At 46.1% G+C, this 24,250-nt stretch overlaps 1 protein-coding gene across 3 annotated transcripts in view; it reads left to right on the top strand.

The window, feature by feature from the left end:
* SPATA13 (spermatogenesis associated 13) overlaps positions 1 to 24,250 on the top strand; it is a 78,269-nt gene that overhangs the window by 42,551 nt on the left and 11,468 nt on the right. For all 3 annotated transcript variants that reach the window (XM_063102071.1, XM_063102072.1, XM_063102073.1), the window contains 4 exons: positions 18,049 to 18,182; positions 19,456 to 19,635; positions 20,001 to 20,186; positions 23,542 to 23,721. In XM_063102071.1, the coding sequence (XP_062958141.1) occupies positions 18,049 to 18,182; positions 19,456 to 19,635; positions 20,001 to 20,186; positions 23,542 to 23,721 (680 nt within the window). The remainder of the gene's footprint in view (positions 1 to 18,048; positions 18,183 to 19,455; positions 19,636 to 20,000; positions 20,187 to 23,541; positions 23,722 to 24,250) is intronic.

Consider the following 24,250-nt stretch of genomic DNA (forward strand, 5'->3'; position numbering starts at 1 on the left):
ATATTTTATGAAAAATAAGAAATCAGAAATTCAGAGCTAAAAGAAACCTTAATGACCACCTAGTCAATCTCAAGAACCCATCCTGGAGAGGTAAAGTGGTGACTGCTCTTGAGTTGGAGGTATTGTTACTAACTTACCTCTTCAATAGTTTTATGACATTTCTTTTCCATACGTATGTAAATATATATGAGTCTTGGGGCCACAGTGCTGAAAATACATTTCTATATAGAATAAAAATGATCATAACATCCTATGTGTTTTCAATGTTTATTTTATCCTCTGATTTCTAAATATTTGATATTAATATGCAGTTTAGATCTCTCTACTTCTGTGGGACTGATCCCTTTGCTTAATTCCTTCAGTGTTGCTAGTAATCAATGTTTGTAACTGCCCAATCCCAATGATGTGTTGTGATGGTATCTTATCCAAAGAGAAGAGGTTAATTGGGGAGGGAGGGGAAGGATTTTAAGACTTCTTTCAGCTGTGCTTAAGGTTTTTGTTGTAGCGTTCTTATTGATTTTCTAAGTGTAGGCTCTAATCACTAAAAAATTTTTAAAAGCTTAAAGTCAAAACTTGTCTTTGTTCTGTCTTGCCCCTTTCTAAGTTAGTGGTAGTTTGTTCCAAAAATATCTTAGAAGGGTTGTTGGGTCGACATCCTTTGCAGTTTTTGTTTATTTATTTACCATTTTCCTTCTTTTTATCTTGTTTTGAGTGTGCAGTAAAATAAGTTTACTTAGTGAGTGCCTCTGATTTAAGATCCTAAAATTCCAAGGCTCTTACTCTACTGCCCTGACCCCACATCTCTGGATTTAGAAAAAATCCTTGGGAAACAGAATCTATCCTTTGTACCAGACGCCAGTGAAAAGTAGACAGTACTAAGGAAATGTTGTAGTGAGAGCTTTATCTTTTTGAAAAGTAGCCATTTTAACCAAAAAAAATTTTTTTTTAAGAAAATGGAAACACTCTGGATTTTATTTGCCTCCTGCGGGAATTTAGGCTTTTTTAGAATGGATACTTATTAGAATCAATTCCCACTTTGTATCTCAGCAGTCAGCATTTTATTTTATTCTGTTGAAACCAGGCCTACCCATTCATTCCGTGGCCTTCACTCTGAATTGATGGAAAAGGCTCACTGGCATTCGGGATTTGTCTCGTACCAGTTTCTCAAAGTATGATGCAGTTTCTTGAGTTGCTCAAGCAACACTTTTGAAACTCGCATGTGCATTTGAATGACCTGGGATCTTGTTCGGATGCAGATTCTGACTCCACAGATCTGGGATGGGGCCTGAGTATCTTTATTTCTGTCCAGCTCCTGGGTCATTGCCTATGCTGCTGGTCCATGGATCCCACTTTGAATAGCAAAACTGTAGGTTGCTTTCTTTGGGGTAGTAATATGTGTTATTGTAACAGAGCTTTGTGGCCACTTGAGACTGGGAAATTCTATGTTAAACTAGATTACACAGCTCTCTATTCTGACTTCTTAGAGCCTGTGATTACTAATGTACCCTGTGGATGCCCAACACTATACAGTGGTTTTCAAACTTTTTTCATGGAGCATATTATGCAAATAGTATTTCATGAGGTATACTTAGGAAACTTTACATGGTAGAGTAGTCTGCTATGGAAAACAATTTCAAGGAGTCTTTTGAATCTTTAATTCAATAAAGCACTATCTTTGAGAATAAATATGCCCCTCTTCAGTGAGCTATTGAACATTTTAAATATTTGGCTCTTTTAAGTCATCTTTTTTTTTTTTTTTTTTTTTAAAGATGACCGGTAAGGGGATCTTAACCCTTGACTTGTTGTTGTCAGCACCACACTCTCCCAAGTGAGCTAACTGGCCATCCCTATATAGGGATCTGAACCCATGGCCTTGTTATCAGCACCACATTCTCCCAAGTTAGCCACAGGCTGGCCCTTAAGTCATCTTTTAAAAATACTTGTAAAGAAAAGATTTGAAACTGAGTGTGTGAGATCGTGTGTGTATGTTTCACTTCTATTGTGGGTCATTGAAGCTATGAGTTACCCAGAAAATTTTTCTTAGCTGGATTTAAGGGTGGGATGCACCAAATTAGTAGAAATAGCCACAAATATTTGAAGGTAAGAAAAGCCTGCTGTATAGTCTTTAGCAGGCGTGGGTGTTATAACTGATTGTACAGGTTTGCATTCTTTGTACTGTGATTTCTTTGGGAATTAGCATGTTATTAGGGACCACAGGTTTTTTGGAGCAACAGCAGCAGCATGACAGCTAACATTTAGTAGCCCTAATGAAGTGCCAGTGCTGTTCTAAACACTTTGTAATGTGTTTCAAATAACCCTGTGATGATTATCAGCGCTCCAGTTATCCCCGCTCTGCAGAGGAGGGAACTGAGCCGCTATAGATCTGGAAACTTTTTCTAATTTAGTTATGGGAGAGCAGAATCGTATTTATTTATTTATTTATTAACTGAATCGTAATTATACATATTTTGGGGTTCAACATTGACGTATGTTGATCAAATCAATATTATTAGCATATATATTATTATAAATAGTACTTATTCTTTATATCCCTTATCAAATCTCTCCCCATCCATCTCCCTCCTCTCTCACACCTCTGATAACCCTAGATTTCTTTTCTCTTTCTGAAAGAGTAATGGTTCCTCTGTTGATTTGTCACCTAGATCTGTCCAGTGCGGAGAGAGGTGTGTTCAGGTCCACACTATTGTCATAGAGCAGGTGCTTCTTCTATCACCCTGAAGTGTCATTTGTGGAGAGAGACGTCCTGTTCTTTTCTTTGGTCTCTGCTGGTGATGACTCTCCTTGTGTCAATGCTCTTGAGTGGCTGGCGAACCATCTGCATTGTGATTGTGGCATCTAGCTGCTTTTGTGGCAGCCATGGTTATTGTGGTGGCTGTGGTGGGCCACGCACATGGATGTAGTGTTTTGGTATGCTCCTTGCCTGGTTGTGGAAGGAGGGGTCAGTCCCCAGCTCCATCTGTTTCCACATTCTAAGATGTCGCAGAGCATTTGGGTGGGAGGGGGAGATGGAAAGGGGGAAGGAAATAGGGTGTGGGAGAAAGACGAAGGGGGGGCGTAGTTGAGGCCCATGGTGCTCCCCTCATTCCCACAGGGGAGACCGGGGGCTTCCAGTGGTGGTTTCATTGTCGCTGGGCTGAATGCAGATGTCAGGGGGATATGGCTGAAGCCGTCAGCCCCCCATTGCCCCTGCTCGGGAGCCTGGGGTTTTTCCTGTGGCAGCTTGGTGGTTGTCGCTGGGCTGGGTGTGGGTGTTGGGGCATGGCTGAGGCCCCCAGTCCTCCCCTCTCCCTGGCTTGGAGGCCTAAGGAGCTTCCGGTCCTTCTAGGTTTTATAGGTGTTCTTTGGTGGCTTTAGACCTTTACTGGTTAATGTCATACTTTTTCTCTGGTCTGTGGGTATTTTGTTTTTTCTTTCAGTTCTGTGTTAGATTATTCACTGTTCCAACCAATGAAACTCTGCACTGGAAACAATTTGTTGTCCTTTGCTTACTTCTAAAATGGGGGAACTTCCTGTGTGGACCAGCCCTGAGCCCTGTGCTGATTCCCTGGGGAAAGCTTTTTGTGCAGCTCAGGTTTTAATTGTTGACCTTGTAGGTACTTCCAGGTCTTGTGAGGTCCCATACACTTGGGTTATGTGAAAACTCTGGTCTGGGCCTGAGTTTTTTCAGCAAACTGCACCCCCTGCAGTTCTATATTCCCGACCAGTCTCCACTGAGTGGTCCTGTGCTAATTAGGGGGCAGATCAGCTGTCCTTGCTGTGCCCCAGTGTTCCCCTGGTGGGTCCACCTTTGCCACCACATGCACTCCAAACACTTCCCATGGGACGGGCCTCTGAGTGTCACCTTTTCTCAGTTGTCTGTGGGTCCTCATTCCTATATGGGTCCACAACAACCCTGTTAGTGGTCTTGCTGGCCTGGGGACCACCAAGGCTCTCCTATCCCCTACTGCCTCCAGGCAACTCCATCTGAAGGACACAGCTGCGGCTTTTGCCAGCTCCTGCTCTGTGTCCTCACCAGTTCCAGCCTGGAAACGGCCGGGGCTCAGAACTATAGGAGCATTTCTTTGTTTCTCTCATTGTGGCTTCTTCTGCCTTCATGCACTTCATACGTCTCTCCTCCTCTTCCCCTGAGCTCTAGCGGCCCCAGCTTGGCTGTCGTTGCTTTTTAAAAGTTGTAAGTTGGTTGATTTTTGGGAGAGAGTCATGCTGGGGACCGTGTATTCTGCCATCTTGACCGGAAGCTGGTAGAGCAGAATTTGAACACAGGCAGTCTGACTCCAAAAAGTTCATCACTGTAAAGCATGCATTTTACTAATTGGCACTATCACCTTTTAAAACCTAACCACATTTATTGAGAGATGACCCTGTGATCACTACTTCGTGTATGCAGTCATGTGCCGCATAACAACGTTTAGGTCCAGGACGACTGCCTGTAGGACAGTGGTCCTGTGGGATTGTAATGGCTGCACCATACAGCCTTGGTGTGTCGTGGCTACACCATCTAGGTTTGTGTAAGAATGCTCTATGACGTTCACACAACGGCAGAGTTGCCTAATGATGCATTTCTCAGAACTGATCCCCCGAGTGGCACTTGACTGTATTATCTCATCGTTCATAAAGTTAAAAAGGCCCTGTCTTCCTGTCATGGAGGAGTTGAAGGAAGCACAGTTTGTAACAGTTGTTGCTCCACAGTGTGAAAGGAAGACTTGCTCCCTGTAGATAATTTGAAAAATACAGAAAAGTGTAAAAGAAATAAAAATAACCCACAGTGTTATCTAGAGGGAACCTTTTTTTAAAAAACAGTTTTCTTCTTTATAGAGGGCACATACTTTACATGTTAGTAAAAGATATACATATCTCTTTCACAGTATATACATGTTTCCATATACACCTTTTAAATAAAATCCCCCCTTTAAAGCGATTTCATAAATTTACAGTTAACATAATGCAGTATCGTGACTCACATTTTTCTCATACCATTGTATGAAATCCTAACTCCGTTTTTGAACTAAGCAACCCTGCTTTTTCCCCATGAAACAGATCCTTTTTGAAAAGCTCTCTGGAAGTCTAGCTCACGCTGCGGGTTGCAGCTAAGAGCAGCAGACGTTTCCACCAGCTTCTGTGAAGGCTCTCGGCTGCACCTGGCAGCCCTGTGAGTGTGAGGGGCTGCGTGTGTAGGTGTTGCCGTAGTCTAGAGTTTCCTGCCTGCCGGCCCCTGCCGTGTCCCCTCAGTCGCGCCCGGGGAGCGGCGGCAGCGTCTGGGCAGCCGGGCGGGCGGGCGGGCGCAGGCGGGCGGGCGGGGGTGGTGAATAAGCGGTTTCTGCACTTCCCGCAGCCGCCCGCCCACCCCGCCCGCCCGCCGGCCTCCCCGGCTCAGTCTCAGAGTCCTGCTGCGGATGTTGCCGTTTTTCAAACAGAAAGATGGTAGCTAGAGGGGAAATAGCAAGATTTTGGAGCCTGGAAAGCCTTCACATGGGTACGTGTGCGGAGAGCGGGCACCGGTGGCGGGTGCGTGCGGTGCCGGCAGAGTCGCCGCTGGCTCTGCTGCTGCCAGGAGCGCTGTGCCCGGGAAGCCTGCTCTGCCCCGCGGACGGTCCCCAGCGGGGGTGGTCGGGACATAGTCGAGGAGTTTGTTTTGTTCGTGGCACAATAGTTAGTATGAGATGGAAAATAAGAAGGATCAGGCACAGGCTGGTTGTTATTGTTACTGGTTTTTATTTCTGTAATTACATGAAATTTCTTTCTTTCTTTCTTTCTTTCTTTTTTTTTAAAGATGACAGGTAAGGGGATCTTAACCCTTGACTTGGTGTTGTCAGCACCGGGCTCTCCCAAGTGCGCTAACCGGCAGTCCCTGTATAGGGATCCGAACCCGTGGCCTTGGTGTTATCAGCACCGCACTCTCCCGAGTGAGCCACGGGCCGGCCCTGAAATTTCGTACATGAAAATGTTCTTTGATAACCTGGGATGTGTGAGGTTTAAGACTGTGAGTTGATTTTGAAATATACCGTTTACTGTTTTCGGCGGCGATGTTGCCAGTGTTTGCTCACTGCGTTGCTCCTGATCGCACCCTTGAGAATTGTCAACTGGTCTAGTTCCTATTTAAATGTGAAAGAAATGTTATACTCTCACCCTAGGAAGTTACAAATTGTAATCATGTATTCTTAAAACAAAGTAAGAAAAAAATACTTCCCAGGCTGCTGTACATGGATACAATGGGACACTTTACAAACAGATCTTGTCTTGTTTTTGCCTTCAGTAGAGCCAGTACCTCACACTGAAATGAATGAGCACTGTGGATGACAACTTGAAAGCAGCTGGAGGACGTGTCAGAGCAGTAGTAGTTTGTAGTTTGTGCTTTCTTCCTTGTGTTGACTGATTTCTGTGCTGGCTTACAGAAAATAGGGACGTGGCTGTGGCTTCTGTGTCTGTCAGATTATCTAAACAAGGCCAGTGTGTACTCCATTTCACTAGCTTAAATTTAGAAAAAGAGAAAAAATTTGCCCCGCTGTTTCTATATGGAGAACCCAGACCTCCCTTCACAGTGGTCATGCCTGTCACTTGATTGACAGGGCTCAGTAATGCCAGCATCTAACACAGCACCCAGCGAGACTAGTATGCCCGGAGTGGGGGCCCTACCCACAGGCCAGGCGCCTGAGGCTGTGAGCAGTTGTGTGTTTATCCCACCCAGATATCGGCGGCCTTCTCGCGACCCTCCAGCATTCCTCCACTCCTCCTTCCCACACTCATGCAGAGGCTCCAGCTCCAAGGGCAATGCTCCCGCAATGTTGCTAAAGAGACGCAGCATGCCAGAATCTTCCATCTGAGACCTTGTCCTTGGGGAGACGAATTTGCACGTGGGTGAAGCCTGGCTGCAGAGAGGAAGAAGCGGGCTCTGGCCAGTTCTGCCTGGACAAGCCAGTTCTGCAGCAGTCTCTCATTCTCCTGCTCTGAAAGCTCCCTTGCTCAGTGGGTTCCAGGGATGGTTGTCTCCCATACACACACTGTGCTAAGCGAGTATGTGTAATGAGACAAGCACAGTATGTAATCAACCTTAGGTGAAATGCCAATAAAAAATAAAGAATGAAGCTTGCCATCAGTGGGCTCTCTTTCATTTGAGAGCTGTGAAGGGGCGGGGGAGGGGTTTGGTGCCCTGAGGGACAGCCTGGTGGTTCTCAAGAGGATGCTCTGGCAAGGAGCAGGCCCAGGGAGGGTAGGCTGTGGGGCTGCTGTCCATCAGTCTGAGCTAAGTGGGGCCAGGAGCAGGCAGACTTGGGACAGGATCACTTTGGATCCAGCCCCACCACTTGGAAGCAGTCACTTAGCCTCTTTGAGCCACAGTTTCCTCCTGCATAAACGGACAGTGATGATCCAGGGTGCTTGGGAGTCCTGAGTGAGATGGTTTGTATTAGGCACCGAGCACAGCACCCAGTACACACTAAGCGCTCACTCGGTGGATGCATTGAGACCAGATGGGTTATTGCTTGGTTTGTCCATTCAGCCGGGCAGCCATTGCAAGAGCTGTCAGGGAGAAGAGGGCACCAGGAGAGAGATCTGCAGGTGTCAGTCAGGATGGGCAGGAGGAGCCATCAGCTGATCCAGAAGCCCAAGGAGGAGCAGTGACTGGCTAAGAAGAGAAAACAGACACCAAGAGGCAATCCACAGGTAGAGCCTGGGGGCTCAGCACAAGACACCCAAAGCCCAGATCTCAGGTCTGCATTGGACAGGATGGAGGCTGAGCTTCCAGAGCAGGAGGGAACAGAGCTGCTGGTAGGGTGGGGGGTGGGGTCTGGAGTGATTGTGATGGGGGGGTGGGATGGGGTGGGAAAACCCTGAGTGCTGGCTGTCTGGAGCTTCTGGCCTGACTTCCCATCCTCATGGGGCCCTGGATGCCCATTTTACAGATGAGCACAGTAAGGCTTTAATTTTGTTTTTGTTTTGGCCACTGGCCAGTAAGGGAATCTGAATTCTTGACCTTGGTGGTGTAACATTGAGCTCTAACCAACTAAGCAAACCGGCCAGCCCTGGGGTTTTTTGTTTTTGTTTTTAAATGATATATAGAGTATGTAGGACACAACTCCAGGGCAAGCTTTGGCTTTAAATTGAGAAGTGGGAAAATATTCATTTACTGGCAGTTTACTTGATTAAAATAACGTTTAAGCCATTTGTAGAAGAAAATCCACTTTCAGGGTTTGGTATAATTAAGGTCAGTCATGAGGTGTCTTACCCCTATCAGCTCTGGGCAATAGAAGTCAACAGGGTCCTAAGCTAAATACAGATGTAAAGCTGTACATGGGGGAATTATTTTTAAAAGCTCCTTAGACATTATAAGAGGTTATCAGTAAGGGTTGATATGTCCATTTCTGGGGCTATTTTGACCTTATCATTTTGGGTGGGTTGGTTGGTTTTTGGCAGCTGGCCGGTATGGGGATCCAAACCCTTGACCTTGTTGTTACAAGGCTGTATTCTAACCAACAGAGCTAACTGGCCAGCCCATTGTTCTTACTGTTGTCTGTGTGTTCAAAAGATTCAAAAATGCTATTCATGGAGAATGGCTTGAAAGTCTAGATTAGACGTAATAGCGGCTTTTCCAGCAGTAACACTGTACATGCTAGAATATGAAAGATATTTTATGTTTTAATTCAGTCTACCAATGCTGACTAATAAGCATGAGGTAAACCTGATGTGTTTCTAGAGCATTAAAGACAGAGATTGCTACTGTTGGGGTCAGGGAGTAACAGGGCAGAGAGCTGAAAAACCATGGAGCTCATCACTAAGTAGTGACAGTTAAACTTTTGAAGGATGAGTCAGAATTTAATCAGCTATTTGGGGTGGGGTGTGGGGAGTTGCTCCAGGTGGAGAGATCAGGATGGACAAAAGTATTTTGCCTTTTTGTTGGAACAGGTGGTATAGAATGGCCATATGCAGAGGTTTTCAACCAATGTGATCAGAAACTGTTGCCCTGCAACTTGTGGCTTGCTGCATGGACAGGCGGCAAAAAGTACATGTTGTGGAACAAACCCATGTATGTGTTGTGGTTTAAGTGGGTTTAACCTGAAGGCCCACCCCCACCCCAAACCTGGTTCAGTGGTCCAGGATAGGGCAGGATCTTTGTGTTTCTGCACGTTCTCCATGTAATTTGATGCTGGCAGCTGCAGGTGCTGGGAACCACTGAAGAGGAATGAATGGAGCAGGTGCCCTGCGAGTTGCACAGCATGTTCTGACCTGGCTTGTTCCTCTTGTTCCTCTACCACTCCACGGTCACTGTCGGGGATCAAGGTTGCAGCCCATGGAGCAGCAGCCTGTGAAAGCTTCATACAGCTGTGGGCACTGCTGCCTGCCTAACTGTTTCCGTTTTTAAAATGAGAAGCCAAGGGGCCAGCCCATGGCTCACTTGGGAGAGAGTGGTGCAGATGGCACCAAGGCCACGGGTTCGGATCCCTATACAGGGATGGCCGGTTAGCTAACTTGGGAGAGCGTGGTGCTGACAACACTAAGTCAAGGGTTAAGATCCCCTTACAGGTCATCTTTTAAAAAAAATAAATTAAAATAAATAAAATAAAATGAGAAGCCAGCATGGCTTATCTCAGGCTGGAGGAAGTTGGAGTGCTCAGCAGGAGGTTTTCTAAAGTATGTGTTTTTAACAGATTATTCTAAGCATGGGAATTTCCCCGAAGTCAAGTGAGGGGAAATCCCTGCCAAGGAGCCAGCTGGCTGGGAAAGGGTGATGCTCATTAGCTAGTCAGCGTTGGTGACTGCCTAGCCCATTATGAAAGCAGCACATCTGCATCCCTTTCACGTCAAGGGCCTGATTATGAAGCCCGCTGTGGTGGTTCTTGCCTCCCTTCTGTTTAACAAACACTTCAACATCCGCCCTTTGGTGCACCCTGGCCAGGACGCCCCCTCCTCCCCAGACACCTGAGGCAGGGGCATTTTTCTCAGTTACAGATGAGGAAGCAAAGTCTGAGAGAGGTCAAGGCCTTTTCTAAGGTGTCCTTGACGGGACTCAAAACCAATGTCCTGGGACACCCCCGTTCAGTGCTTTTGAAATCCTGTCACTCTGATTAAGAGCGCTTAACTGTGCAAAGATAAGCCACATGAGAAATAGACCTATTGTTTGTCCTAAAAACAAAAAAAACACCACCAGGACGTGGGCTGTGGGCCTGCTTTCTGTGTGTGCAAATATGTTGATGTGCACAATATTTCCTGTCATAAAAATCCACCTTTAGAATCAGTTGTCAGGAGTGATCCTTCCACAAATGTAAAATCTAAGTTCAGACAGAAAAATGTCTGCTACTCTCCTGAGGACTATATAAACTGCTTATTGTTGGCACTTTGTTACTGCTGTTGATGATATCTTCTCTGATTGTATTTGTAACAGTCCTGCTGACCCAGAAAATGGCACATCCTCTGTGGATACCACACGGGTCTCTGCAGTTTGTCCTAAACTGTCTGGCCAGGGCTGGCAGTGTGGACCAGGGAGTTCTGAGATGACAGCAGCACCCTGGAGAGTTGGTCAGATCATGCAGAAAGTGAACAGAGATTTGGATGCGAGATGAGACATGCAGAGGTTGAAACTCAAGATGTGACCATGTAAGGGATAGGGCCAGTGGAGGGACCAGTGGTGCCACAGGTAGAGGGTAGCCAAGTACAATGCACAAGGAGATGGGGAGGACGGGGTGATGGTTAACCCTGACTATTAAACAAGAATGTCATCAATTCATTTTTATTGAGTATTTGGAATTGATAGTACTCTGTGGAAAAGATATATTCTCTGGGTATTGTACCTAGTCAGAGGCATGTGCCCACAATCAGTGTGCAGAGCTTTGACATGATCAAGGGTGTCCTTCACCTTAGCGGGAGTTCTAAGTGCTATGGAAGAAGAACACACACTCTGCTCTCGTGTTGATGCTGTCTATATTGAAGAGTTGGGGTTCTAAAAGTGATTTCAGTTTGGAACAATCTTTGCTCTGTGTTTACAAGATCGTTTTCAAAAATGGCTTTTCCATGCCTATTTTTCAACAAAAGAAACAATATAGTTGGCGAGGTTGTGAAGCAGTTGGAACCCTTGTACACTGTTGACGGCAATGTAAAATGGTGAGGTGGCTGCGGAAAACTGTGGAGGTGTCTCAAAAAATTAAAAATAGAGCTACTTTATGATCCAGCAATCCCACTTTTGGGTATCTATCCCAAAGAATTGAAAGCAGGGTCTCAAAGATAATTTGCGTACCCATGTTGATAGGCGCATTATTCACAATAACAAAGAGGTGGAAGCAGTCCAAATGTTCATCCACAAATGAATGGGGAAACAGAATGTGATACACACATACAATGAAATATTATACAGCCTTAAAAAAGGGAAATTCTGACACATGCTATAACATGGATAAACCTCAAGGACATTATGCTAAGTGAAATAAGCCAGTCACAAGAGGACAAATATTGTATGATTCCACTCATGTGAAATATCTAAAATAGTCAAAATAATAGACAAAAAGTAGAAAGGTGGTTGCCAAGGAACAGGGGGAAGAAGGAGGAGAGGTTAGTGTTAAACAGATATAGGGTTTCAGTTTTGCAAGATGAAAAAGTTCTAGAGATGTGTTGCACCACAGTGTGAGTTTACTTAACACTATTGAACTGTACACTTAAAGATGGTTAAGATGGCAAAATTTAACGTAATGTGTTTTTTTGTCACAATGGGAAGAAAGAAAAACAATAGAATTTTTTATTATAGTATTTGTTTCCCCTGGTTTTTCTGCAGTACATTTTGGGAATGTATAATAGCTCTATATCGTGTAAAATTCCTCTAGCTAAAAAGGCAGCATTATTAACTTTCATCCACACTTGAGGATTTTGGAGCCGATTACAGACAGTGAGGAGTGACCAGAAGTGTGGGCAGTGGCGAGGAGGTCTGCCTGGCAGCAAGGGCATGGGCTGCACACACAGTGGACACACATGAGGTGTTGCAGCCGAGCTGCAAGTTGCTGTTTCCCTATCAGCAATCTGTAGTCCAGTTGAGCAACACTTATTGGGAGTGTTTGGCACACATAAGGCTGTTTTAGTAGAGTGGAGTCATATTACCGAGGGCCTTGGAATACTGCAGAAGCATTTGGTCATGATGCAGTAGAAAACTGCTGTGTAGTGAAATCATGCAGCCACTGTCCAGTGTTTACTCTGGATGTAGTATATAGGGTGGTTTGGGGAGGCAGACAGGAGCACGAAAACAGCTGGGAGAGTTTTCTAGCTAGAGTCTGAAACAAACACAGTAATGAAGGCCAGGGAGGCCTGGGTTTTCATCCTGGCTTGGACCCCACACTTGTATAGCCCAATTCAATAACTTAGCTTCTTGGAACCTCAGTTTCCCCATCAGCAATTTGCAGTTCAGGTGAAACACACTTATTGAGTGGCTTCTGTATGTCAGGGATTATGCTAGGTGCTGGAAATACAGAAATAGAAAGATTCTATCCCTTTTCTAAAAGATGCACAGATGTAGCATCAAACCGTAGCACTGAATCTCTCTTATCTTGACACCAGATATGAAAAATCCAACTCCAAAAATGCATTTAAGTTATTTAAATTAAACCGTGCATTTAAATTTAAATGCATTTAAGTTACAAGTTCCTCCTTGTGTTACTCGGAAGGAGCTTTATCATGAAAGTAGTTAAGGTCATGAAGGGAAAAGGATAAGACCAGAGAACTGAATGATGTCATTGACAGGCCCTGTGGGGAGCAGGGATCAGGAGTAGGAAGAAAAGGCTGGCAAAGGAGCAGAGGATCGGTGAGCACTGCTGCTCTCCAGAACACAGTGAAAGTACTGAAATTTGGGTACCAAGCTGTTTTTAATATCTGCCCAGCAGTTTTTGTTGCTAATAACAGTATGGCTGGAGGAGATGGTAGTGCCCAGTGGGTAAGAGTTAGACAGCAAGGCTGGGGCCTGCGCCCCACAGCCTGGTGATCCTGGGACTTCAGTTTTCCCATTGTAAATTGGGGAAACGTACACTACTGACAACATAGCATTGTAATGAGGATTATAGGAGCTGATACCTATAAAGGCTTAAACCAGTGCCTGGCACATTATAAGCACACAATAAAGTAATATTTTTCAGTTCTATACTGTTTTTCCATTTAAGGAGTGCTTTCCTATATCATTTCATTTGAGGCTCACAGCGGACCAAATAACAATTACTTGTTGAGAATTTATAGACAACCCTGAGAAATGGGTATTATTCTTCACAATCAACAGGTTAAAAAAAAACTGAGAAAAGAATTTGACCCAAGGAATCACACTCAAAAAAAAAAAAAAATTGTGCAGCACTGTCATTTGAAGCCAGGTCTGTCTGACCCCAAAGCCCTGCTTTAAGTCAGTGTACTCTGTTTCCTCCCTTCCATCCCTCCAGTGCTTACTGGGCAGCTGTGTGTGTCAGGCCGTGCTGTAGGCACTGGGAATATAGTTAAGCAGACAAGATTACTGCCTTTATGTAGCTTACATTCTAGACAGACAGTGAACATGATATATTAGGTGTTGGCAAATGCTATAGAGAAAAATAAACTGGGGAAGAAGATAGTGAGAGTGAGAGTTGCGATTTTATTTTTTGGTAGCTGGCCAGTTCAGGGATCCATTACACTGACCTTGGTAGTATTAGCACCACGCTCTACCAGGTGAGCTAACTGGCCAGCCGAGAGTTGTGATTTTAAATGGGATGGCCAAGGAAGACCTTGCTTGCTGAGAGAGAGGAGTGAGTGTGCATGTGGGGAGGGGTGTCAGGCACAGGGAGCATCAAGCCCTGGGCAGGGATTGCCTGGTGTGTTTGCAGCCAGGAGGCCACCAGGGCCAGAGCACAGTGAAGGGGGTGGGAGACCAGGGTCTGTTTAGGGAGGGTCTCAAGGATCTTGGCTCTTTCTTGTAGATGGTTTTGAGCAGAGGAGTGACATGATCTGACCTTTGAGTGGTTTAACAGAATAGCTCTCGCTGCTTTGGTGAGGGTTGCCTGTGGGGCTGGGGTGGCAGCAGGGAAGCCAGGGCTGCTGGAGTGTGCCCCATGGGTAGCCCAGGCTTGGGTGGTGGGAGAGGGGTAAGAAGTGATCAGATTCTGGATGCCTTTGAAAGGTAGAGTCAGGATTTGCTGGTGAGTCAGAGGCGAGATGTGAAAGGCAAGAGAAGAATGACCTCCGAATAGATAAAACATGTAAGCTTAGTCCCATTTTACAAATGAGACACTGGAGTTGGACCAAGTCAAGAGAGTTGCTCCAGGGTCACTTAGCTAGAAAGTTAGTGAAGGCAGGACATTTGCCGAGGTATTTTTACTCCAAATGCCCTAGCCCTCCCCATCGCATGTCTCCACCCCAGGCCTGAGCCCACCTACCTCCCCTGGCCCATAGGAAGACCGAGTCAGCTGAGCTGCAGCACTTAGAAGCTTCTTGCATCTGCAGAGCTCAGTAAATACCAGCCCGTGATGTGGAAGCAGCCACTGTTGAGATTCCTCTCATGACCTGCCTCAGCCAGGGCCATTTTCCTAAATGTTTATAATAGCAGCTTTGATGTTGTTTGGGATACCAAGTCCATGTCTCTTTCTAGTATTTCTTGTAATGGTTTAATACTTTTCATTAGATTCTTCTTTTCATTAGACTTCTGTAAAGTGTGGATTTGTATATGATTACTGGTGGCTTTTTTTTTTTTTTTTCCTCCTTTACTGATTTTCACCATAATAGATCAGACGGTAAAGAATTCTCCCTGGGAAAACATGATTCAATGGTTCTTTGAGAGAGAAAGTGTCGTTTTCAGGGCTTTGCTCTGGGTAGGATGCCCAGATGCCTTTATTTTACTGAGCTTCACTTTTTTTTTTTTGGCTCAACCACAGCTGAAATGTGATAAGGAAAAATGCCGTTGGTGCCAAGCCGTGCCAGATGAGTGCTTGCTGAGATCTGAAGGTTGAGGCTGCTGTGGGCCTCTTGGAGACCAGCGTTTGTGTATATTCTCCTCACCCGGGAGCGTTAGAGCATTTCAGCCATTAACCAGTGCAGTCGTTGGGCCTTGTGGTCTGGGCAGCTGCTCCGAGGTTAGAGAAAGCTTTGTCATCTGAGACACTCACGCACGAAAAAAAAAAAATCTGCTTCCTCAAGACTTCCTCATCCCAGCCCCAAGCACACACACAGGGAGAATTGCACTAGATAGGTGACCTCGAGTTCTCCCCAGCAGGCGCTCTGACAGCAGCATAGGAAGCAGAAGTTACATTTAAAAAGGAGCCGTTGCATGTGTCAAACAGGCTCCAGGACGTTTCTCAGACAGCAAAGGTCTGGCTTTCGTAAGACCTCGCACCCACACCCTCAGCACCGGGCTGCAGAAGCACCCCCAGCACCGCACTCCCCAGAGAGGGAAGCCCCTCGAGAGAAGGGTTCTGGTGTGTGGTGTCACCACCAGGCAGCGCTCACAGCAGACACGCACATGCGCGCGCACACACTCGCTGCGTGGTGAACCAGCAAGGAAGCTGGAAGCCGGGCCCAGGAGGCGACGCCAAGGCCTACGGAGGTTTCTTCTGCCTCTCAGCTTGTGTCTGGATCCAGGAACATATTCCTCCCGTCTCTGAGGCAGCCCACTTCCACTTTTACCTCCCAGGCACTGACCCTGACTATCCTGGATGAGATGGAGGTGGGAACAGGAGAGAGTGGCAGCACTGTGCTGTCACAGCAGAGAGTTCTCTCTCAGCTGTATCAATCATCAGCTCATCCAGTGTCCCCTGACTGTCCCCATGTTCAGGGCACAGCCAGGGCAGCTGCACATCTGGGACACATGTGCAGACTGAAGGACCGTGGCAGGGGCTGTTATAGAAGGGGAGAGAAGGAAGGGCTGAGGGAGCAGCTGGCTCCCCCGGGACCACAGGAGGGTCTGGAGAGGAGGTACCTGTGGCTGGGTTGTGGGTGGTTCCCCAGGTGGGAGGCAGCTGGGGCAGAGGGGCTGGGGCCAGGCCCGGAAAGGCCCAGCTGGCCGGGGGTTCACCCACCTTCATGGCTCCCCACCATCCGGCTCCCTGTGCTCACACATCTCTCTAGTCTGTTGGCTTGAATTCCTTGTCGTGATCATGGCCCTGTCTGTGCTTAGCAAGGAAGGCACAAGAACCCAGTGCATGAAATACAGTCACACAGCCTGTTTTCACAGCGTGGGTTACCTACCCCCATGGTTGCAAGTCTTTTCACACATTTTTATTGTTTGAATGTAAGGAAGGGAGGACAGCATGGGGCCACAGTGGGCAGAGCCCAGGGCAGGACTCTGTGGCTGGATGCATGACCACGGAGCGCCTGGAACATGCTCAGTCCAGATGCAATGAGCAGTGAATGGAAGACACACATCAGATTTAGCAGAATATAAAATATCTCCAAAAACAAGGTCTCCCGTTCTGAAAGGAGACCCATTCTTTGAGGGTGAAGTGACTGGAAACGCAGGTTTATGGGTCCTGGAGCAAAGCACGGCAGGCAGTGCGTGTCTCACGGCGATCTCCAGCCAACTTCATCCTTCCAGTCATGCTGGCTTCTCACCCGACATCTCAGTTTTTCAGCTCTCCTGGGAACTTGGCATCTCCTGAAACACCACTGGCCTTGTCCTGTCTGTTGCTTCAGGCATGAGCTGGCCTCCGTGACGTTCTCAGCTCTTTCCCCCTGCAGGCCTTTTGCCACTCCTTCAGCTGACCTGGTTTCTCCCCAGCCAGTGTCTCTGGTTCCAGGTTCTGCCCCACCAGGCCTTCTTGCACGTCACTTCCAGGTCCTTCCTCTTGAGCCCCACACCTACAGGGGGAGGGCTAGAGTTCAGACCCACGTCGGCATGACTCTGATACCTCTTTTTCTTGAGCATCAGTAGACCTCTACTTGAGGCCCTCCGCAGTGTGTCCTGCGCCCACACTCTCTAGTCTCATCTTTGGTGAGGTGTCTTGGAGTCTGTCTAGCATGGGCTTTAGATTAAACCACCTTTGTTCTCAATCAGGGTCCATCTTGGTGCCTTCAAGGGCTAGCTACCTCTTACAGGAAGCCTTTCCCCCTTCTCTATAAAACCCTCCTGCCACCTGGTTTGGATCTCACTCATGTTTCCCATTTTATGGCTTGAGCATTTGGGTTTTATTACCCACTCCACCCCACCCCCACCCCTTCCCACCCGGATCTCCACTCCAGCCTCATCAGGTGCTGGTCTTGGCTCCCTAAGGACAGGGACCATCTATTGCTTAACTCTGTGTTCTCCACCACCTGGCAATCATTCCATTTGAGAAAATAGTGATGAAGATGTCCCCAAGCTTGTACAGGAGGGCAGAGGCAGGCCATCAGTCTGAAAGAAGCAGCATGTCTCTGCTCAATGACAAATTCCATTGATGGGAGTGGCCCATTGTCGCAAGAAAGAAAATCTGAATACCAAGGGGCCATTCCAAAATCCTGTGTCCATCCTTAAAGATCTTTCTCTCATCTTTGGTAAAGATGCTGTATAATTCCTAATTCTGATATTGAGAGTTCCAACCCTTTCATATGTGGACAGATAGTAAGAATGACCACATATTTTCACTTATGATACCATTAGGCCCTTTGGATTTGAGGAGTACTATTGCCTTGTAGGCAAAGATGGAAGCAGAGGGTTGGCCAGTTAGCTCAGTTGGCTAGAGCGTGGTGTTGACACAAGGTCAAGATTTCAGATCCCCATACTGGCCAGCCACCCAGAAAAAAAACAAAGATGGAAGCTACCTCTTCAAGCGTGTCAGTACATTGTTTGGAAACATTGTCTATCAATATCTTAAAAGCAAACCGATTGTGTTGGCAGTACTCTCTGAAAAATGTTCCACTTCTCACTTAATGTAGCACCTAACTCCTAAGAAGCATTAGCTGCCACTTTTGGATTAATATATCAGTAGAAGTTTTCTAATGACTGCTTGTTCTGGGTAAGATAAGAATGATTACTTTCCCTGGGGAGTATGTTATCAAAGGTCACTTGTTTGTTCATATGGAAAATTTTTGTTAGCTGTCTTTTAAACATGACTTCATTTTTGTTTTTTGTATTTTTAGTTTCCTCAGATGGAGGTACTGAGGCCTCTGTCTTAGTCGATGACGGTAGTGAGGAGGACTTCAGCTTTGAAGAGCTTTGCCAGGCCAACCCTCGGTACCTACAGCCGGGAGGGGAACAGCTGGCCATCAACGAGGTACTGGAATCCGTGCAGCAGTGGCAAATATTGGATACCTGGTGTTCAGGGTCCAGAACCCCTTCAGACTTTGCTATCTGAGTATTTTTTACTAAGCATATTCTTAAGCCTAGAACTCTGATTAAAACAACATTGATTTTCTGGCATTGTCCAGTAAAATTTATGTGATTAAACTTTCTGAGTAACTGAAACTCATTCCTTTAAGTAATAGGAGCAGCAGTCGTTAGCATTTGGATAGTGTTTTTCCGTTTATGAAATGATCTTTCTTTTATTATCCCATATAATTTTGTATTATCTCATTATCATGTATATGAAATATTCTACTATTATCTCAATTAATTCTCACAACTGGTCTAAGAGGTAAATGTTATAGTTAATACCCGCATTGTAGGAAACGCTCAGAGACAGAGTTTAAATTACTTGCTAGGAAATGGCAGAGCTGAAATTAACGACATATTTCTCCCTCCAAATCTGGTGTTCTTTTTTGCATGCTGTAACTTTAGCCCTTTTTATGGAAATCCTTCTAGAAGGCACCTCCAGCTTTTGGTGTTCTTGAACAGAGCATGTGGAGCATAACTTCTTGGCAAGTTAGCATCCCCACTGAGATCACCAGTTACCTGTATAATATGATAATATGTACAATATGATATAATACTTGTATGTCCATGGGAGCTGAGAAGATGTGCAGAATCACCTGCTCCTGTGGCTGGTGAATGGATGAACTGCGTCTCTTCTCAACTTTTTTATTAATTGTTAAATATTGCAAGATTATGCCTTTTCTCTTTAATTGCAGTAAACTATATAGTTAGGTACAAAACTTACTCGAACTGTGAGTAAAGTATGAGTAATACACTCTGGGTGAAGCTGAGGGATTTCCAGTAGCGTATGTGCGTAACTTTAGGAGTCTTGGCTCTGCAGTATCTCGTTTGGCTACTCAGAAACCCATTTTTGGATCAAATATTCCAGCTATTCAAGTTTGTTAGATTACTGATTTCCAGCTAAGTGAGCTGTTTATATATATATATATATATATTTAAGTGTGTTTGGGGCTTTTTTAAGAGCAAGTAAGAGATGCCCACCTGATTTTGTTTTTCCCAGTATATTTTCCTCAATTCATTTTGTGTAACCAAACAGTAAGGATTGACTGAATGCTACAGTGTCTCCAGACGAGAACTAGAAGATGTCGGCATCACCCTGAGGGAGCTCACACAGGGCTCCCTTGCATCCTGCCCCCTATTTCTGCACTAAGCATGCCTTCTGCCCTTCTTCTCAGCTGATCAGCGATGGCAGCGTGGTCTGTGCAGAAGCCCTGTGGGACCATGTGACCATGGATGACCAGGAACTGGGCTTCAAGGCCGGCGACGTCATCCAGGTTCTGGAAGCCTCTAACAAGGACTGGTGGTGGGGCCGAAATGAGGATAAGGAAGCCTGGTTTCCCGCAAGCTTTGTCAGAGTAAGTGCGCTTTTCAAAAGGACCTGTGGCGGAGAGGCAGAACGTTTCAGGCCAGATCTCACCCTATACAGATTCAGTTTATTTGTAATTGTTTTTAGTCTGCCCTGCAAGTCAGACCAGTAAGAAATTAGACTGGGTCAAAGTAAAAATCTTCATGAAAGTAAACAAGTCATCTGGCGTTGCTGCTGTGTTTCTTGAGCCTGCCAGCATAGCCGTAGTTCTGCTGAGTACATGAAGAATTGGGCTAGGGTCACGCTGCCTTCATAACTGGTCATGGGGAAATGGGAACCAGGGAGGTCTTCTGCCTTGGTTCTGGTGCTGCCTCCCCCTCCCCAAGTCACCTGTCACCTGTGTGTGGACTACAGCTGCGAGTCAATCAAGAGGAGCTGTCAGAAAATTCCAGCAGCACCCACAGCGAGGAGCAGGAGGAGGATGGCAGCAAAACACGCCAGAGACACTGTGAGAACAAGCACCAGATGAGGACAAACGTCATCCAGGAGATCATGAACACCGAGCGGGTATACATCAAGCACCTCAAGGACATCTGTGAGGTAAGACCCCAGACGCTGGACTCACTGAGGGTCACAGCACACGGCTGTGGCATGCGCCCATGTGGCCTTCTTCCTCCACCTCCCTCCCCAGTCAGGCCCTGCCCTGTGCATCCTCTTCCACGCCCCGCACTTCTCCCCTCCACCCCTGCCCTTGGCCCCACATGTGCTCACGAAGGACCTGCCATCTGCCTTGCTGAGTGTGAGGGGCTGTGGCCGTGCTTCTGCTGTGGCAGCCAGCCCTCTGCAGCTGTCTCCTCCAGGACTTACCTGCTGAGATTCTTCTTTAAGTGAAACACACTCGACTTTCAAAGAATCGAAGATTTGTCACTAGGTACAACCTCACTGCACCTAATCACTGACATACAGATGAGATTCTGAGTCGCTCAGATACAGACCCCCCAAAATTGGTTTTATCTGGTGATATCCAAGGCTGTATTCTAGTGTCATGATATTCTGCTCAACAGTAAATTTAATTTTATAGTCTTGTCCTGATTTCAGAGAATTGGCCATTAGTAGGTGTGAATCTGAAAGGGATTTTTCCTCTCCTGATATTTTTCATTTCTGTGGATTTTGTATAAGCATCCCATTAAACCATTGTTCTCCCTGTCCGATCATTCCAGCTGTCCTAGCTGTGAATGCTGATGTCTGCACTGTTGATTCAACTATGACCATTCGGTGATGAAGACGAGCTGAAGTCTGAGCTGCCCATTTTGCAACTGGATTATCCAGCCATATAGACCTACCAGAGTTTAGCTTATTTGTGTCAACCCTCTTATTCTCCATAAATGTATGGTTAAGGAAGTGCCTTTATAGTGTCATTTTAGGAAACTAAGAGTAATTGTCAGTAATTGTTGAACATTGACTGTGTGCCATCCCTGCACCTGGGTTAACTCATCTAATACAGTGTTCTCACTAGGCAGGTCCTGTTACCCCTCTGTTGCAGATGAGGAAATTGAGACACAGAAAAGCTAGGTGGTGGGGTTGCAATTTAAACCTGTCTGCCCCAGAGCCTGTACTCTGGACTATTATAACATCATGTTATTTTTCTGTTAAAATTCATACCAAATAGTCAGAGGTATGTATTTTACCGTACGGTCAGTTTGGTCTATTTAATTCCATGATGCTACTTTGGAGGCAACTATCACATGTATGTATGGCCTTTTCTTCCTGTCACACTGACTCCTACCCAAGCCACAGTGTAACCGTGGTGCCGTACGTAGGAATCAGTGCAGGCCTGCGATTGAAGGTCTGCAGATGTATGCTGTATATGGAAAGCAGGTGTGGTGGAATCCTCGGGTGAGATGTTCTCGGCTCTGTGCCGTGATTGACAGTGAGCAGAACTGCATTTGCTGTTGAGCAAGCAGTGACATTCTGTATTTGACAGGTCTTCTCAGCTGTGAAATGGAATTAGGGATGGGAGGATGATTATCTTAAGAGCTTAGAAAAAGTGTGATGATACCAATTTTTGTGCTCTGGTATTTGAAACTCTGGTATTTGAAACTCGTTTCTGGAAACTTTATATGGCTTCTTGGATTATAAATCCAACCACATGAACCTTTTTCCTTTCCTTTTTTTAAAAAATTAACTTATTGTTATTATTTTTACATTCAAAGATGTGGAGCAGTTGGGGTGGAGGGGGGGAGAGGAGGGTGGAAGGGGATAGGGTGGAAGGACGAGGAATGGTGGAGGAGGCCCTGGTAGAGACCCGTGGCACCCCCCTCATTCTGGCAGGGGAGCCCAGGGGCCTTCCGGCAGCAGCTTGGTCGTGGTTGGGCTGGATGTGGATGTCAGGGATGTGGCTGAGGCCTTTGGCCCTTCCCCACCGCACCCCAGCTCAGGAGCCCAAGGTCCTTCCAGCGGCAGCCTGTTGGTCATAGCTGAGCTAGATGTGGACATTGGGGGTGTGGCTAAGGCCCTTGGCCCCCCACTTCCCTAGCTCAGGAGCCTGGGTGCTTCCGGTGGTGGCTCAGTTGTCATCAGTGGGCTGGATGCAAATGTAGGGGATGCATTGCTGAGGTCCTCGACTCTCTCTCACCCCTTACCATCCCAGCTCAGGAGCCTGGGGGGTTTCCAGCAAAGGCTCAGTCATTGCTGGGCTGGATGCAGAAGTTGGGGGGGGGGGGTGGCTGAGGCTTTCTGCCTTCTCCGCATCCCAGCTTGGGAGCCCAGGGGGCTTCCGGTCCTTTTAGGTTTTATAGGTGTCTTTGGTGGTGTTAGACCTTTACTGGTTAATATCAAACTTTGTCTCTGATCTGTGGGTACTTTGTTTTTTCTTTCAGTTCTGTGTTGGACTATTTGCTCTTCCCACCCCTTAAACTTTGCACTGGAACTAATTTGTTGTCTTTTGCTTACTTCTAAAATGGGGGAACCAGCACTTGAGCCCTGTAGTTGAGCTAAATTGCTGCTTTGCTGCTCACTCCCTGGGGAAGGCTTTTTGTGCATTGCAGGTTTTGATGGTTGATGTTGTAAGCACCTCCAGGGCTTGTGAGGTCCAGTACACCTGGGTTGTTTGGAAACTCTGGTCTGGACTTGAGTCTTTTCAGCAAACTGCACCCCCTGCAGTTCTGCATTCCTGACCAGTCTCCACTGAGTGGTCCTGTCTGATTGGGGGGCAGATCAGCTGTCCTTGCTGTGTCCCAGTGTTCCGCTGGTGGTCATGTCTCCCTTACCCCATGCACTCCAGGCACTTCCCATGGGATGGGCTGTGCGCCAGTCCCTTGCGATGACTCACCAGCCTTTGAGTGGCTCCTTTTTTCAGTTGTCTGTGGCTCCGCACTCTTTTGTGGGTCCACAGGAACCCTGTTAGTGGTCCTGCTGGCCTGGGGCCCAGCAAGACCCTTCTCTCCTCTGCAGTCTCCAGGCAACTTCCACAAAATGCACAGCTGAGGTTTTTGCCAGCTCTTGCTCCGTGTGCTCACCAGGGCCTTGAAAAGGCTGGGGCTCAAAATGGCGGGAGTGATCTTTTCTTTCTCTCATTGTGGCTTCTCCCACCTTCATGAACTCCATAGGTCTCTCCTCCTCTTCTGCTGAGCTCTAGCAGCCCCAGTGTGGCAGTCATTGCTTTTTAATAGTTGTAAATTGGTTGATGTGAGAGACAGTGACACTGGGGACCATCTGTTCTGCCATCTTGACCGGAAGTCCTTGCTTTCCTTTTGTTTTTAACATATTTATGGCAAATTGTCGTCGTGGAAGTATGATTATCTCACCAGGGATCAACCCATAGAGGTTAAAATAATTTCTGTAATTAAAATCCACTCCAGCACCATGGCTTTGGGCCCAAAAGACTACATTATTTGAAAAAATAATATCTTTGAATTTCTGAATAAATTAAAAAGCTTGCTTTTGTATGTTGCAGGGCTATATTCGACAGTGTCGCAAGCACACAGGAATGTTCACTGTTGCACAACTAGCCACTATTTTTGGAAACATTGAAGATATTTACAAATTCCAAAGAAAGTTCTTGAAAGACCTTGAGAAACAGTACAATAAAGAGGAACCTCATTTAAGTGAAATAGGATCCTGCTTTCTTCAACATGTACGTCACCCATTAACTTCTTTATTCATAACATCTGGTAAAATAATAGTTTTGAAATGTCTCCATTAAAAACAGGAGATTTGTTTTGTTTTGTTTTTTATTTGTTTGCTAGATTAATTTTCCACAGTAAGGAGATGTCACTTGTAAAATTGTGTTGATTGGCTTATATGGTCAGTCTTTGCCTAAATACTCCAAGTCCTTTTTTCAAAATCCTTTTATGTAGTCTGGAATTAGGGTGGATGTATTTGGAGTAATTTCTAGTAATATCGAGTAAGTGTCTATTATATTTCAAACACTGTTTTCAGGGTTTTCTTGTATTGGCTCATGTACTGGTATGAGGTAGATGAGATTATTTTCATTTTACAAATGAGGAAACTAAGGCCCAGAGAGTAAGTGACCGCAGGTCACACAGTAGTCAGTAACAGATGTGAATTCAGACCCTGGCATATAACTACCTCAGAACATTCCTGTGATGATGGCATGAGCTTAACACTGATTAACTGATGATTGACTATCACTCTTTAATACT

Source organism: Cynocephalus volans, chromosome 7 (assembly GCF_027409185.1).
Source record: "Cynocephalus volans isolate mCynVol1 chromosome 7, mCynVol1.pri, whole genome shotgun sequence".
NCBI lineage: Eukaryota > Metazoa > Chordata > Mammalia > Dermoptera > Cynocephalidae > Cynocephalus > Cynocephalus volans.